Source organism: Ochlerotatus camptorhynchus, unplaced genomic scaffold (assembly GCF_037179485.1).
Source record: "Ochlerotatus camptorhynchus isolate MF236.1 unplaced genomic scaffold, CSIRO-AGI_Acam_v1.1 ptg000274l, whole genome shotgun sequence".
NCBI lineage: Eukaryota > Metazoa > Arthropoda > Insecta > Diptera > Culicidae > Ochlerotatus > Ochlerotatus camptorhynchus.
Window position 1 is genome coordinate 628,855 of NW_027040763.1, and position 17,794 is coordinate 646,648.

General features: G+C 40.6%; 1 protein-coding gene across 1 annotated transcript in view; it reads right to left on the bottom strand.

The window, feature by feature from the left end:
* The window catches only part of snsl (snustorr snarlik), a 61,314-nt gene extending 45,930 nt beyond the window's left edge, over positions 1-15,384 (bottom strand). The window contains exon 1 of the mRNA XM_065227589.1: positions 15,303-15,384. Coding sequence (XP_065083661.1) covers positions 15,303-15,375 — 73 coding nt within the window. The 5' untranslated portion in view covers positions 15,376-15,384. The remainder of the gene's footprint in view (positions 1-15,302) is intronic.
* Positions 15,385-17,794: the final 2,410 nt, after the last annotated feature.

Genomic DNA, 17,794 nt, shown 5'->3' on the forward strand with positions numbered 1-17,794 from the left:
GACACAACACATTGAACATTTATAATTGTAAACCCTACCGCCATCTGTCGTATATACTTTGATGGGCAATACACTCAACAGATGGTTGTAGTGTGTAAACGTCAAACGCTAGGGAATTGATTATGTGCACCACAAATGGCAGTACTACCAACTAAGAAACATTTAAATTGACCGTTATAAACGATTTTGATGAACGTTTTAAGAGTGTTATGTCTGCTTTTCTGTGATCATATCTTCACTATCGCAACTTCGGGTAATCTGCGAAAGTACTTGCATTTTTCTCAGGCACTTTTGATCTAACTGCAATTACTTTCTCATACTTGAAATGTGCCACGACCAAATTGGCACAACGACGCCCTATACGCTCTCGGACCGAAGCGCAGGGGCTTGTTCAATAATTTTTAGTGCATCAAAATTCGTTGGACTTGAAACTACGGTGACAGTAAACTTTTTTTAAATACTTTATTGATAAATTTTTGAGCCGATGGATAGACTCTGAAGTATAACTGACAAAAGAGCGGACGAGCTAAATTCGGATCTTTAATCAGAAATTATTGCTCATTTTCACTCACTGGATTATCAATGTGAGCTGTGTTTCCCTGAGCTGATACAAGAAGATGCTGATGTAGTCCGCAATCCGTTTTCTTCCTCAATGGATGTGGAAGTCTTGATGAAACACAAGATGAATATTTGGACCTGAGAAATGATTCTTCATCTCGTGATTTGTTCCGTGAAAAAGATTTGAACCAGTGGTTCTGGCGTACCTTGTCGTATCCCAAAGTCTCCTAGCAGACATTGAAGATCCTTGTCCCATTTGCATCTTAGTACGTATGTACGAGACCAGATTTCCAGCTATTATCTACACTAAAACCATGACAAGAAACAGATTGAACGTTGACGAAGATATGAGATTGGCATGATCACAAACGCAGCATCGTAAGTAGATTTGAGCTCTACAACAATCGCTGGTGAACTACAAGTGCACCGTTTGAAAAATGCATGTATATTTCTGCGAGATAGCGCACATAAAATTAACGCTAGATTTGGCATACATTTTCGCAATATTTCGTGTAAATTTAAGCGCAATGTCACATAAATTAGCAATATTGTATGCAAGCTTGTAAACGATTTCACTGTTTATGCCAAGTATAGCTCAAAATTAAACGAAAGGAGATTTTACGCTATAGTTAAAATTCAGAATTGTTTTCTGTGTGCATTCTATGGAGAATTCCAAGGAAAAGATGAGAATTCAAATGGAATTCTGAAATGACTTCAAAGAAAATTCTGAGTATATAGGGGAAATTGCTCTATGGGGACGGTACTAATGGATATTTTTGGTTGCTATTGAAAATTTAGTCGATTGCTGATTTTTTGTGTGGGCCCAAATTAGGGGCATTTAGGTCGACATTAAATCCATTTCCCCTAATTCTAAAAGAATTGTAAGGAATATTCCAGGGAAATTCTGAGAAAAATTTCAAGGGAATACAAAGGAATATTTCAAGGGTTCCAAGTTCCAAGATAATTTGAGGAGCATTACAATGAATTTATGGGATTACACCCAAAGTTGCAAATACTCATTTCAGCTAAAATAATGTTTTTCGGAATAATAAAACCAAAAGATGTTATGATGGTATGTTTTACTTGTAACTTACAAGAAAAGGTTACAAAGTATGCGTTTGGAATATAAAACCTGTAAATTTTGCATTCTATGAGTCACAATCAGCGATTTTCGGATCGCTGAGTGAGTGAGTGAGTGAGTTAGTGAGTTTATGAAAAATCGCTGATTGTGACTCTCATGAAGTGAAATAAACAGGTTTAATATGTCAAACACATTCTTTGCAACCTCTTCTTGTATCCTACCAATTCAAAATATGATCATGGCATCTAATTACTTCATAATTTAAAAAAAACATTGTTTAAGCTGAAATGAGCATTTGCAACCTTGATTACACCTATAGAATTTTGATTGCTTTTATGCAGAAAACATATGTTTTTGTCCTGTGCATGAATTACATAAATATTGCATGACACGGAAAAAGGTATTTATTACCATTTCAAATCCGAAGTGGCTGAACATGTATTTACTGACACACATCAACTGACAAATGAAGACATAATAATTGTACGACACATTACAAACCCTGGTAACTTGACGTAGCTGAGAGTTTGGAAATTTACAAAGACTAAAAAATTTACTAAATAAGGACCAAGGGAATGGATATCCCTGGCTTTTTAGACTATTACCTGCAACGCGGAGACAACCCAAATCGACATATTACGTACCTCAATAAACAAAACACGCGTACCTGTACTATGTTACCACCGTTTCCACCGACGAACTGACGTGACAGTTCATAGAAGCTATTTTCTTGCCTATTTGACGCCATATTTAAAATACGTTTAACACTACCGCCATCTACTCATCCGATCGCTATATATCATGAGCAAGGACACGAACACACGTAACATTTATATTGACTTGGTTTGCGTCTCACCTCATTTGAGAGATCTGATCACCCGTTGCACAGATCAAATCGCTCATTTGACAAATCAAATTACGGACAAACGAAATGCTTCAGTGGCATGTTGGTTCGTCGGTGATGTTACTACCTTAACAAACATCCCTAATGACAAACACCATCCCGGATACAGAATAACCATAAGACGCGCCTAACCACCAATTCTGCATATCATCCCAACTGTATGTGATATGGTCGTATCATATATGATATCGTTAGTGTATGGTATCCGTTTATTAGGGATAACACATATCCGGAGTGATTTGAGATTTGGGCGTAATTGCTTTTGTAAACAAACACGTCAATCGCCGATTTCTTGTCAATAAAAGCTCAATCTCGTAAACTAACTATACCAAATGATAGAGGAATCATTCCTCTACCTCATAGTGTTGTTAGTTTTCGAAATTGACATTTTATTCGCGAGAAATCAACGATTGACGTGTTTGTTTACAAATGCAATTACGCCCAAATCTCAAATCACCCCGGATATATGCACACTACCTATACACGTTTATAAGGAATAGAAGTAATGCTTTTTCATTAAGTCAGACACGGAAGAAGTTTGCAAATAGTTTTTTTTAAAGTTATAGTGAAAGCGAAAGTGAAAGTGATACAATAGTAGTAGAATTAAAAGTAAAAAAAAAACAATGTAATAAGGCATACAAGTTTATGTTCTACGATTTTGGTCAATTATGAAGGGTCCGCTGGGATACCCCAGAAATGTTAAACTTTTCTAGATTCTGTAATAGCGAATTAGTTTATTATTCAGTTACAACCTGGATCGGGTATCGAGATTGGGTCTGCTTGTTTTCTTAACTCAGGTTGAGGTTCGCACTGACAAAAAGTTCGGTTTCGAACTGGTTCCAACCCCGATAATAAACGAATTCGCTATAAGATTGATGAGGGTAGCATCAAGTCTACGGTAGCATAGTGGTAGAGCGCCCGTCTAGCGTACTGGGAGGTGTGGGTTCAGACCTGTAGGCAGTGAATTTTTTCACCATTTTCGCAACATATCTCATCACATAAATACATGTTCTTGCCTTCTAGTATCGTATCATAAACAAAATTTCCAAGCAAGAAAAAAAAAATTTCCTTCGCCGTAAAAATTTTCGTGGATTTTATTTCAGATAATATTTTTTATGCATTCCTGGGACAATTTCCAAATCATTTAACCAAAAAAGCTTGATTCTATGATGCTTGGTTCATGAGTTATCGATTTTTAAAGTATGTGAAGTTCGAGAAAAACCGAAAAGTTAATCTAAAATCACAGACAAACAAACGTAACTCTTTTGAATATATATATATATATATATTTTAATCATTGTATGTCAATCAATAGGACCTTTGTAGTGGCATCTCTACACAGTGTATGAGAACGACCCAGATTTGAGTTAAGTTTACTCATAAATCACATAATGTGCTGGAATTCAGCGATGAGTTTTTCCAGGTTTTCCCAGGTTTGCCAAGAAAAAGAATCCTGAATCGGAGAAAAGTAAAGATTGGGGTCACTCAGTCTATTGGTACTATTCCTATAATTCGTAAAATTTTCGTCAGTTTTACTCATTTTCCTGCAAATTTTTGAGTTTTCCACAGGAAAGCATTAGGGAAATTACTCATCGTTGAGTTCCTGCACTTTCTGCGATTATGAGTAAACTAAACTCAAATTTGGGTTGTTCTCATTCGTTGGGTAGAGCTTCTCGCTATTTTGAGGCTACTCAGTGACTGGGTAGATCGCACTCATTTTTGCATGCTGTATGGAGTTGTTAAAAAATAAGTAACTGGTTTCGATCCGATGAGTGGAATCTACCCAGATTCTGGGTCAGTGTTGGAAAAATCATTTTCAAAAAAAGTTCTATCACAGCTCATTGCAGAGATAAATCCCAAAGGAACTTCTCACAAAAAGTTCGCGAACGAGAGATGATAAAAAGTTCATGAAAGCGAAGAGCGAGAGAAATTTTCATTTCGTATCGCGAAAGATCTTTCGTCTCTCCATCTCACATCATTTCACACGTACTCGTGATTCGAACCAACCAAATATTCCCTCAGCTTTGTTCTTTTTTTTTCCAGCGAGTAAAGGTAGGCGATGATCACGCGAGAGTGTCTGTTTGTTTTCTTCTCGTTCTCCGATATTTTTCGCATCCTTCACATTAAATACCATTTCCAGAGAACTTTGAGATTTGGGCGTAATTGCTTTTGTAAACAAACACGTCATTCAGCGATTTCTCACGAATCAATGCACAATCTAGCGAACTATACTATACCAAGTGAATCATTCCTCTACCTGTCTGTGTTGTTAGTTTTTTAGATTGAACTTTAATTCACGAGAAATCGGCGAATTAAGTGTGTGTTTACAAATGAAATTACGCCCTAATCTCAAAGTTTTCCGCATTTATTTAAAGTTTTAGTTCTCAATGCAACCAGCTAATAGTAGATACTTGTAACTATTCACCAAGAGTCTAATCTTTGCTGACCAAATCATCATTTGTGGCTGTACTCTTCGACAAGAAGAACTATGCTATTAGTGCGAAGTACAGTTAGACCACTGAGATTGGCGCTTAGAAATGTTTAGTGTTAGCTAGCAAGCATTCTGTTGATTAGACTTACTGCATTGAGAACATGCTTATTAGGGTGGTTCAAAATATCGGCTTTGCTTCACCTATTTTCAATCGATTTTTAATCAGGTCCAGATAATTCTCCCAAAATTTGAGCTTATTGGGTTGTGATCTCATTCTGCAATGGCCATCTAAAATTTATAAAGGTATTACTATGGGAAAAGTGATTATTTTGTTCACCTCGTCTTTAAATTTCGCCATAGTGATCTACCAATAAGTTAGCCTTGTGTACTCATAGGAAATTTTCTCAGCTACATTTTTTTTTTCTAAAGACCACTTTTTAATTGAACGTTGAGGAAATTAGTTATTAATTGATTTCTAATCTGCTAACTTTCTGATTTGATCACTCGACTGCATTAGGTAGAGGACAGCAATGAAACCCAGTAGCTCGCCCGGTAGCTTGAATTTCCACACAACCTTCAATGAAAATATTAAATTTGCTGGTCACTGGTGCCATAAAGCTACTGTACCTTTTTTCATGGATCTCAAACTGCAAAAAAATCTATTAAACATCGATTCTAAAAAAATAGTTTACTTGATAATTTTTATTCAGCAGGTGTATTCACTTGGGAATCTATCACTTCGCAAGTTGATAGTATTTTGAGATTGTCTGTTAATTTCAAGTCTTGCAATACTTGTGGATGGAAAATTTAGATCGTTCTCAATCTGTCACTATATCAAAAGCTCAAGGTACATGGTACTTTGATTAATTTTGTGTTCATTTCCAGCCAACTGGTAATAATTTTTTGTTTTCTTTTTTTTCTGCCTATATTTTTTACAGTTTTAATGGACATTGAATAACCTGTTTAAATTTTTTATCATCCTAAATTGCACACTAAAAAGATGTTTTTGTCAGATCCTTGGTCAGCAAATAAAGCGTTTTGAAGTTCAGCAGTGCAGCAGTCCCGCATACCTTATGGTTTTACATAGGGAGGGTCTAGACCCTTTCTAGTTTTACATTGTTTTACAGGATTCCCAGTCATGGGAGAGGACAGTAATAGCCAGTGCTGTAAATTTTCATATCATTCGATTGAAGATGAACCACTACAACCATTCAATCAATTCTGTGTAAACGAATTCTCACATGACCATAATTTGAAGAGGCCCTTTCTCATTCGAAGCCCATTGTCACTGTCAATAGAGTCACTCAGTATCATTTGATATACGACAGTGGAGTATGGAAGAAATCCAGGAAAATGGTCCCGAACAGACAAGTCGACCCGATGTCGGATCAATGTAAGGCTAATTTAAGGTCGATGTCGACCCAATGTCGTGTTAATGTCGGGTCAATTTTGGGTTTATGTCGGGTCAATGTCGGGTCAACATCGGGTTGGGGTTTGATAGAAGTCAGGTTGGTGTCGGGTTGGCTTAGCTTTTTCGCCGGAATGTCGACCAGAGCTCCGTTTGTGTGTAGGTTACACTCAATCGAATGATATATAGCGTTTCTCAAATGAGAATGATCCATGCCTTCGTCAAATGACTAAGCAACTGATATCACCCATTCGGAGGAGGTCCTCTTTGATAGCGAATAGCTACTTTTCTCATTTTCATCAAAAATGTTCAAATGATTTCGAGAATTTACAGCACTGAATAGCACAGTGAAAAAGTTCACCACCACCTATATTCCCAACCATCCATAATTATTGCATAAGAGCTTACAGGAACGATATAACGAACACTAGTGATGAGAGGAGCCATGCATTAACTGTATTTCGTGAAAATGAGGATAAATTAGGCGCTCCTCCTTCCGCAACCCCCTATCCTGAGGAACGGTTTTAATATAAAAATTGCTAGTCACAAAATCTTACACTACCCTCCCCGTTCCTCGTTAATGTTGCGTTGACACTTGTGCTGATTCATTAATTTTTTTGCCAGAAACCAATGCACCAATCAATCAGTTGCACAAAACTGTTCGCATCATCCTGATAACGGCTACTTTAAACAACAGGCGCCAGTAGACAGCCAGGTACCAGACTTATCAGTCTTTAGAGATTGTATTGATTTACTCGGGATAGCTTTCTGTCTATAATCTTTCCCTTGTGAAATGTGCAGTGCAATTTTCAAGAACGAATGTGGTGTAAAGAGATAGAGAGAAAAAATGATCTGATATTTTTCGTATCCTCACGTTGGTGATTCGAGTTAAAAAAGTTCGCGATATCTCATTCTCTCATCCCAGAAAATTCGCTCAGGAAATATTGGAGTGTGAAACTAGTAAGGGAAACTTCCCAAGAGCAAACGTATCGCAAGCGAAAATGATATTTTGGTGAGAATTCCATCACTGTTCTGGGTAAATGGTACTGATATAAATTTTCCCTATGTTCAAAATGTCGTACTTTACTTTGCAACTTGTTTATAGCTGATATATGTCGTTTTTGTGTTTCTACAACCGATTTATGACAAGCGTGCTATTAGGATAATTTCATTCGATCTTTTGCACATTCAACGTTTTGTCCATTTTGACATTTTTTTCTTTCGACATTTTTTTTTTCCATTTCGACATTTTGTCCATTCGATCTTTTTTCCATTCAACCTTATGTGTTTCGAACTTTTGTCTTTCGACCTTTTGTCCTTCGACCTTTTGTCCTTCGACCTTTTGTCCTACACTCCTCTAGTTTACAGTTTAAATGTAATAATAATATTATGCATATATAATATGCAAGAATTATTAAGTATAGCTCCGTAACGTGGGTAGATCACCTTTTCGTGGTACGTTACGGGATGTAAGATCTACCACCGATGCTTAGTCCTGACTACTCCAAACTAGGGGAACAGGATTTTTCAGTAATCAAAGGATCATTTCTTAGTCTTTGTTACTTTTTATACCTTGTTAATAGTTATAAGTCCTCGGGTCGCTCGGACCGAGGATGATCTTTTTTTTTTTTTAAATGCGTTTATTTTTCCAGGCTCATTTGCCGTAGCTTTGCGGAGCCGATATTCATTGTTTGGATGACAAAATTTCTTAAAACTAACGTTAGTAAAGCGGGGGCCGATTACTCGCGGCTATCTCGAGGTTAGGGGTAACACATTTTAACAAATGGATGGCAGGGTAGGGATTGAGAACACAAGGTTTGGAGAGCAATGTGCCCTTGATCTCGAACTAAGCGACCAACTGATGAAAAAGACAAACATGGGGGTACACCGATGGGCAGCTAACAACTTGGGGGAACACAAGATGACACTAACTACTAAATCCTCAGATCGATCCGTTTTAAAAACACATAAATTAAATTAAAATATTCGAGATCTCGGCTCGCCAAGATGTCTCTAACGGGCCGCATAGGTTGTTTTCCTCGGGCCCTGAGGGATGCGGATAACTCGGATCTAGCAACACAATGTAAAGTGCATGACCAAAGCACGTGGTCGATATCGTGATAGCCACTACCACAAGCGCACAAATTGCTGCCTGCGAGCCCGATTCGGAAGAAATGCGAGTCTAACGAGTAGTGATTGGACATGAGCCTTGATATGACCCGTATAAAGTCACGGCTCATGTCCAATCCTTTGAACCATGGCTTGTTCGACACCTGTGGGAGAATAGAATGTAACCATCTTCCCAGATCACTCTCATTCCATTTTTGTTGCCAGTTGGTGAGGACGTGCTGACGGGTAATTGAGAAAAATTCCGCAAAGGCGATTTGTCGATCAAAAATATCGCCTTCCATAGCGCCCACCTTAGCTAGCGAGTCCGCTTTCTCATTACCCGGAATTGAGCAATGAGATGGGACCCAAACTAAGGTGATAGTATAGGAGCAGTTAGATAAAGTACTCAATTTTGCTCGGATTTCGGTAAGGAAATACGAGGAGTGCTTCATCGGCCTCATTGATCGAATAGCCTCCAACGAGCTAAGGCTATCTGTAAAAATAAAATAGTGATCAGATGGTAGTGAGGCAATTTGCTCTACTGCGTAGAATATGGCTGCTAGTTCCGCAACGTATACGGAACAGGGTTTTTGCAGTTGATATGAGGCGCTATGAAATTCGTTGAATACTCCAAATCCAGTGGAAGCGTTTATAGTTGACCCATCTGTGAAAAAACTCTTGTTGTTACTAACATGGTGGTACTTGTTTGCAAAAATTAAGGGAACAACCATCGACCGATGGTGATCTGGTATTCCACGGATTTCTTGCAACATGGTCAGATCAAAATTTACAGAGGAACTATAAAAGTCTTGGAGGCAAACACGAGAGGAATTGAATGAAGAAGGGCCAATCTCCAGCGTCATGTACTCGTAATAGAGACTCATGAATCTTGTTTGAGGATTTCTGTCGAGCAGCTTCTCAAAGGTTTCTATTACCAATGGGTTCATTACTTCACAACGGATAAGAAACCGGAAGGACAGTTCCGCGAAACGATCTGTCAGTGGGAGAACACCCGCGAGTACTTCGAGGCTCATCGTATGCGTAGAGTGCATACAGCCAAGCGCGATTCGGAGGCAACGGTATTGAACCCGTTGCAGCTTCAAGATATGTGTTTTCGCCGCGGATTGAAAGCAGAAGCTACCGTACTCTAGAACCGACAAGATGGTTGTTCGATATAACCTGATCAGATCTTCCGGGTGTGCTCCCCACCAAGTTCCGGTAATTGTACGAAGAAAATTGATTCTTTGTTGGCATTTTTGTTTCACATACGCAATATGTTTTCCCCACGTGCTTTTGGAATCGAACCAGACACCTAAATACTTGAAAGATATACTTTGAGTGATTGTTCTACCCTTTAGTTGAAGCTGTAACTGTGCAGGATGATGCTTCCTAGAAAAAACAACCAACTCAGTTTTCTCCGGAGAGAATTCGATACCCAGCTTCATAGCCCAAGTAGACAAATTGTCTAAGGTATCTTGCAATGGTCCTTGCAGGTCCGGTGCACTTGTCCCTATAACGGACACAACCCCGTCATCTGCAAGCTGCCTTAGCGAGCAATTTTCATCAAGACAACCATCAATGTCTTTTACATAGAAATTATAAAGAAGGGGGCTTAAACATGAACCCTGGGGGAGACCCATGTAACTAATTCGTGAAGTTGTCGAGTTTCCATGAGAAAAGCTCATATATTTCTCAGACAACAAGTTGCTCAAATAGTTGTTCATAATTGGTGAAAGCCCACTATCGTGGAGTTTATCCGAAAGGACATCGATACAAACAGAATCAAAAGCCCCCTTAATGTCCAAGAAAACTGAACCCATTTGCTGTTTTTGCGCATAGGCCAGTTGAATTTCAGTTGAAAGCAACGCAAGACAGTCGCTCGTTCCTTTGCCTCTCCGAAATCCAAATTGCGTATCTGAAAGTAAACCATTCGACTCGACCCATTTGTCTAGACGAAAAAGAATCATTTTCTCCAACAATTTCCGTATACAGGACAACATCGCGATGGGACGGTACGAGTTATAATCCGACGCGGGTTTACCGGGTTTTCGAATGGCGATAACTCTTACTTGCCTCCAGTCATCCGGAACAATGTTGTGCTCCAGAAATTGATTGAATAAGTTCAACAAGCGTCTCTTCGCGACGTCTGGGAGATTTTTAAGCAAGTTGAACTTGATTCTATCCATTCCTGGAGCTGAATTGTTACATGAAAGGAGAGCAAGTGAGAATTCCACCATCGAAAACGGGGAATCTATTTCGTTATTACCCGACGGACGATCACGAACGTTGGTTTGAACCGACACCGAATCCGGGCAAACTTTCCGCGCGAAGCTGAATATCCAACTGTCCGAGTACTCCTTGTCTTCGTTAATCGGTGATGACGCGTTTCGCATTCTCCTGCCGACATTCCAGAGTGTTCTCATGGAAGTCTCTCGCGACAAACCATCGACGAACCGACGCCAGTAACCGCGTTTTTTGGCTTTAGTCAAGCCCTTAAAGGTTTTCTCGAGGTCGGTGTACCGCTCGAAATCCTCGACCTTACCGTGTTTGCGGAAGCGTTTAAACGCGGCGGACTTCTCGCTGTTCGCGTCGGTGCATTCCTTATCCCACCACGGGGTGGGAGGTCGCTTCCGAACGGAAACACCCGGAATACGTTTCGTCTGTGCTCGCAGCGCGCAATCGATGATGACACGCGCGAGAAAGGAGTACTCGTCCAGCGGAGGAAGTACGTCAACCGATTGACTGGCATCAAGAACCGAGGTCGCGAATTTTCGCCAGTCAATGTTTTTCGTAAGATCGTACGCGATGTCGACCGAGCGTGTAGTAGATGAACCATTGGTAATAGAAATTTTGATTGGCAAATGGTCACTACCGTAGGGATCTTGAATTACTTTCCACGAGCAATCCAATGATAGTGAACTCGAACAAAGTGAGAGGTCTAATCTGCTTATTTTTGCTGGTGGTTTGGCTACTCGTGTTGCTTCCCCGGTGTTCAGAATTGTCATTTTGAAGAAGTCGCACATGTCGTATATCAAGGTTGAGCGGTTGTCGTCGTACAGTTCCCCCCAGCCTGTACCGTGAGAGTTAAAATCTCCCAAGATCAACCGTGGCTCCGGCATAGCCGTGCAGATATCCGAGAAACTTTGACGAGAAATCGCAGTTCGCGGTGGAAGATATACTGAGGCAATACTGAGGCATTTACCTCGAATATTAACCTGACAGGCAACAACTTCAATGCCTGTCACCGAAGGCAGATCGATTCTGTAGAAGGAATGGAGCTTGTTGATCCCCAGAAGCACCCCTCCATACGAATCTGCCCGATCAAGGCGAATAATGTTGAAATCGTGGAAAGCAAGATCGTTGTCTGAAGAGAGCCATGTTTCACAAAGGGCAAATGCATCAGAAAGTAAATTGTTAACTAAAAATTTAAATGTGTCAAGTTTTGGCATAAGACTTCTACAGTTCCACTGAAGAACAGAGATCATATCCCCGACCTCATTCGGAGAATTATCCATCAAAGGATATGATCGATGCAAGGAAGGACCACCTAGAAGCTAGTTGCTTCAAAAGAGTTTTCACCATTGGCAGCACTAAATTAATAATGCTCCTCGTTGAGTCAGAGATATTGAATATACTGAAGAAGCTATCCACAATACCAGAAAACGTGAACATGGGGGCATGTTCTTGCTGATTATTCAGCTGATTTTCTGGACGAAAAACTGGGACATCTGGGGTTTTAGATGATCCTGGAAGTGACGGAAAGTTCTTGTCATAATTACAAGTTTGAAAACCCGGTGGAATGGGCTTCGGTGCATTTCCGTTACCTCTTGATTTTTCCAAGGTGGAAGGGTGGTCCGTACGAGTGGCCTTACGAGGCTTTTCGGTGTTGTGTTTTTTTGCTCGTTTTCTCGTATTGCCTTTAAAGACAAACGGACTACCCTCACCGACCTCTGAGTCAGAGTCTAGACCATCAACTGGCAAAATGGAGAACGTGTTACTGCTTTTTGGTGTGGTCTGAGAAGATGAAGCGGTATTCTTCAAGAGTTCTGCTAGTGTTCTCTTGGAGCGAGCTTGCAGAGACCGCTTAAGTTTTTCTCCCTGCTGTTTGTACCTCGGGCAGTCAGTCAGGGTATGCAGGCTTTCCTTGCAGTACACGCATTTTTGAGGAGCAGCGCAAGGGCCCTCTTGATGTTGCTCGCCACACTGATCACAGCGTGGTTTGTTCGAGCAGTAGTCCGATGTATGACCAAGTTGTTTACATTTCGAGCAGTTCATTACCCGAGGTACAAACAGACGTACAGGTAGCCGAACCTTGCCAATAGCGACGTAGTGAGGTAAAGCTGAACCCGAAAAGGTCACACGAAACGAGTTTGACAAGGAATAAGTTTTTTTGGAGCCTACTACGGATACTGACTGCATTTGAAGGCAGTCCAATATCTTCACCTTCGGCAGAGCACGGTTTTTAAAGATTCCGAAGGAATCGGGACCCAAGAAATCGTCACTAGTCAAACTCGCTTCGGTGACCACTCCTTCAATTTCTACCTCACTACTGGGTATGTAGACTCGGTATTCCAATGAAAAGAGCTCGCACGCAACAATTTGGTTAGCCTGCTTCCGGTCATCAACGGTAACGCGCAGTTTTATTGGTGTTACCTTGAAAATATCGGTAACGGCCGAAAAATGTGTTGTTAGATCCTTAGAGATCCTCGGAATGTTCAAAGGTTTTTGTTTGGGCCGGAAAAAAACAACCCATGGGCCTTTCGAAGCTTCTGGGTAAGCCTTTAGGCGGGGGAGCGCAGAGGTTTTCGGGGGCAATGGTGTGGGGGGTGCAGGTGGGCGAGGAGGAGATGGTGGGGGAGAGGGTTGTGGGCGATATCTTTTCTTGGGATATGCTCCAGTATTTTTGCTGGAGAGCGAGTCAAATGGAACGTCAAGGGTTTCCATTTCCACAACTTCCTCGAGACTTTCGTGTGAGGTGGAATTAAGAGTTTCGTCGTCTGAGATGGAAAGCGACCATCCCCCGCCTTTATCATTTTCATCCATTGCGGTTAAATATCGCCGCAATGGTGTTTTTAATAAATATTTTTCAAATAATTACAAAAATTTCAAATAGTATCAAAAATAAAAAAAAATAAATGCAAAAAAAAAAATAATAAATAAATAAAAAAATACAAAAAAAATGATATAGTTTTACTCTACTAAAGAGTAACACAAAAGAAAGAAGAAAAAAAAAACAAGAAAAAGAAAAAAAATATATATACCAAAAAAATTTTTTTGGATCACCCTAACTATGCTCTACTTAAAAATAGTACGAGAAAAAAAAAAAAATCAAGAAAAAAAAATATGGATATATACTATTTACAAAATTTTGGATCACCCTAATTATGACCCAACCTAATCTAATATGTATTGGACCATGCGGGGAGATGCGATACTGGTGAAAACAAAGCGACACGTTATACCTATTGCACTGAGGCAGCAGATGACTGGTGCGATGCTATTGTTCGCCCCAACGGCTGTTGGGTCGATACCCTTGTAGCTGGTATGCCTCGGTCGCCTCGGTAGGCAATTTAACGTGCTTTCGTTGTTGCTTCAATGGGATGATGTGATGATGCGATGATGATGAGTTAAAGCTGGACCGTAATCAAAGCGCTCGGCGTATGACTAACGGCTTCCTCACTCGCGCACTAGTTGTCTTAACACTATGCCAACTAACTTTGGCGAGAAAAAACCCTCGCGTGGGGAAAAACTCAAAAACTCAAATACTAGTGTCGTACAACGAGACCGATGCGACTTGAAATAGGAGGATGATCTTGAAACAAGGCAAAAACGAGCTAGTTAGTCTTAACCTCTGTGATTCCTAATCTTCTATTCGTTGTTCCTTAGTTAGAAGTGGTTGACTAGGCTACTGATGCATGGACATTGTCGGTGTCATTGCTTAATTTTGTAGCTAAGGAATTCGATTTTGACTGACAAAGGGCGCTCCTTTGGAGGGTGCTCTCACTCTTCGAAGGGTATAAATAGCGGTAGCTTTCAATTAGAATAGAATCCTTGCGATTAAGGCAAGAATGACAACTGTATCAAAATCGATTACTTCATAATTTCTCAATAGTGATGGATTAATACGACACGCACTAAACTAAGGACACGGGATATACTACAATGGATCAAATTACTGGTCGCAGTGGTTTTATGCTCGAGCAGAGGAAAAACAAGTATTTTAATCATGGATAGTACTCAAACGTAAAGTGAAACAATAATGCAATCCTATGCCAATATTGAAAAACAACCCCTTCTTCGAGTGCGAGTCAATCGAAACAAAAATGACGGCGGAAAAATTTACTAGGTACCCCCACAACAAACCCTCTATGCATGCTAATGATCGTCAACCGACACAGAGAAGCACGCACGTGGTTGCGTGCTTGCGACTGTGTGTAAGCTTCCGATCATCATCGATCGATGCTGCAGCTGGAGGACCGCACGTGAGAGAAGCGAAGGCGTATGTTGATGAGTATTGGAATTTTACTCTCACTCTCATTCGACTGCGGCTGGTGGCGTTGGCGATCTTACGTCCTATATTACAAAACCCATAAGCAAGAGGCGACGACGACGTAAGGTAAAGTTAAATGCAAATGTCACGTTACGACGTCCGTCGTGGTCGGAGATTGTGCAATAGGGGAAACAGCGCTTGACAAGCGGTTAGACGACATTTTTGCTCTTATTTTTTGCGTGTTAAGATCTTGGGCATTATGTGGGTTTAGGCTATGGGTGGCAGTACTAAAAGACAACGGTTGAAGGTTAAAACACTCACATGACGCAGCATCAAAGGCGAATAGCAGCAGCAGCAGCGGAGTTAATCCAGTAAATCGTAACAGGATCTTCATTTTGACTTCATCGAGGCTACACAGTTGGGTGGGGTGGGAGAGTTTCGGCTTCGTTGTTTGATCAATCCAGGGGATCACAACCTCAATTCGTGCAAATTGTAACACAGAAAAATAAATCTCTTTTGTACCAAATTTGGTTTGAGTTCAAACAATCTTCAGCATTTCCGCCAAAAAAAAAAAAAAAACGAAAATGATGCTATCTTCTCTACTTCCACGCCACTTGATTGCTTTGGTGTATTTTACTCTTCCACACACAATAGCTCAGCCAAAGGTAATCATCTCCTACTTTTTCGCACAAAAGAGGTTGTGATTGTCGAGCAATTGTTGGTATTTTTATTTCTTATATTTTTGCACTTTCAATGCTGCTCAAGATTCAGCCTTGAACACAGTCGCGTACACGGTTTCAATATGTACACTCATACGAGCACCGTCTGCTGCTGCGCATAGTTTTACACGTTCGATATATTAAAAAGAGCACGCGATCACACCTTGCTTGCTGTCCGATCCAAACACCACCTTTTATTATGATGTTGAAGGGGGTATCCAATATGATCGACCACGGAACGACTGACTCTCTAGCCTTCTACAGTGTTAACCCGACGAGCTCGAAAATACGACTGATCGGATTGCGCTCTTCGCCTTGGCATGCACAGTGGGTCCTCGGAATTCACTTTAAGGTGGTGGAAGCAAGCACACATACGGCTCAGACCCACCAACTAACGTCAGTCGCCCCCCGCGCCCGCGTATGTATGTATGACCCTGTTTGTTTATGCACAAAAAACTCTCTCTTTTCATATTGGTGGTTGCGGCTGGTCGATGTTCGTAGCAATGGGAAAAACAAGGCGCGCGCGATCGCGAATCGAGCTGATCTCTCTTGAATCGAGATCTTGCGCTCTTTTTGTGGGTCTCACACCATTCATTCAGCCAATACGAATGCACTCGGACGTCGCTGATCGGTTGGATATCCTCGGCGTTCAATAATGTAATGCATGCAACCCCGACGACGATCTCTCATGGCGAGACTTGACCTATACCACTGCATCCAATTCCTTATTCAAGAGAGCTATTATGCTAACCCATGATGCTCATCCTTAGCGAAGCATCGATCCCACGCCCAGCATGGAGAGGTCGGTCGGGTCGGCGGTTGCATTAAGATCGCCGTCAGTTCAATCCGTTGCGATGATGAAACAATGAATGGGAAAATGTGAATGGAAAATGCAACAACAGTGCAACCTACCCATTCAGACAGCTGGTAGACTTTGAACCAGTCGTCAAGTTTCATGACAAGGGAGGTCGGCAAGTAAGTTTTCCCAGCATTGTTCCTCCCTTATCGTACTCACTGCGCTTCCCTACCCTGGGTGGGTTTGTAGGTTTCTTGACGGACACATGCAAAACAAAAATGCTCGTATGCATGTGGTGCGATCGTCGGTGAATCAGATGCTTGCATGAGATGTTTGTGAGATTTATGCTGCTGTCTGACCATGACATATTGCGCAATAGTTGTGACTATAATAATTAGTAAACAGTGTGTGATTGTGTTTGTCTTATTGCCTTTTGTTTTAGACATATTGGGAACACCTTAGCTCAAAATTGAAGTTAATAGAAGTTGTTTTTAATTAGATTTCTACAGTTTTGGAAATCTACTTGATGCATAACATTTGTTCAGATTGATTTTTCCGACAATTGCGTTACATAATATGAATATTAGGGTGGCTCAACAGCTCAAATCGGTTCTAAGAGGAAGCGACTTTTTCACACAAGCAGCTCATAGGAAACTCGCTTCGTTCGACGTCCATAATGAGGTCCCAGGTATTGATAATTCTTTCAAAATTTGAGCCCATTTGGTTGTGATCACACTGGAGCTTTGCAATTTTATATGGGAATTACTATACGAAAACTAAATTTTTTCTTGATCTCGTCATCGGTTTTTTCGTGTCTGCTGTACAACATCGCTTTGGAAGGTGCGATCAGTAGAGCGGAAGTAGGTACTAGTGATACGATATTCAGGAAATCCGTTCAACTTCTTGACTTCGCCGTTGACATCGACATCATGCCATGGAACTTTGAGACGATTTCGGAAACGTAGAGTCGACTGAAGGCTGAACCCAACCGATCGGAAGCGATTAAAAGAAATCCTAAGTTCGGCATCTCGCATATTTCTTTTCGTATTGTGAATTAGTTTTTCATCAAATTTTCATCATACTAAGCAAAACCCGCGCTTTATCACTCTATTTCGAATAGATATGAACGATAAGATTCTACTTTAGATGACTACATATGGGCATATGTGAATTTTGGAAAAATCTGAGAAGTAGAACCAACATTTTCCGGGCCGTTAGTTTTTTGGACATCTCAAAAACGGTAAGAGACACTTCTCTGAAATGATCACCAGTGAAAGATTAGCAGTTTTCATGCAAAA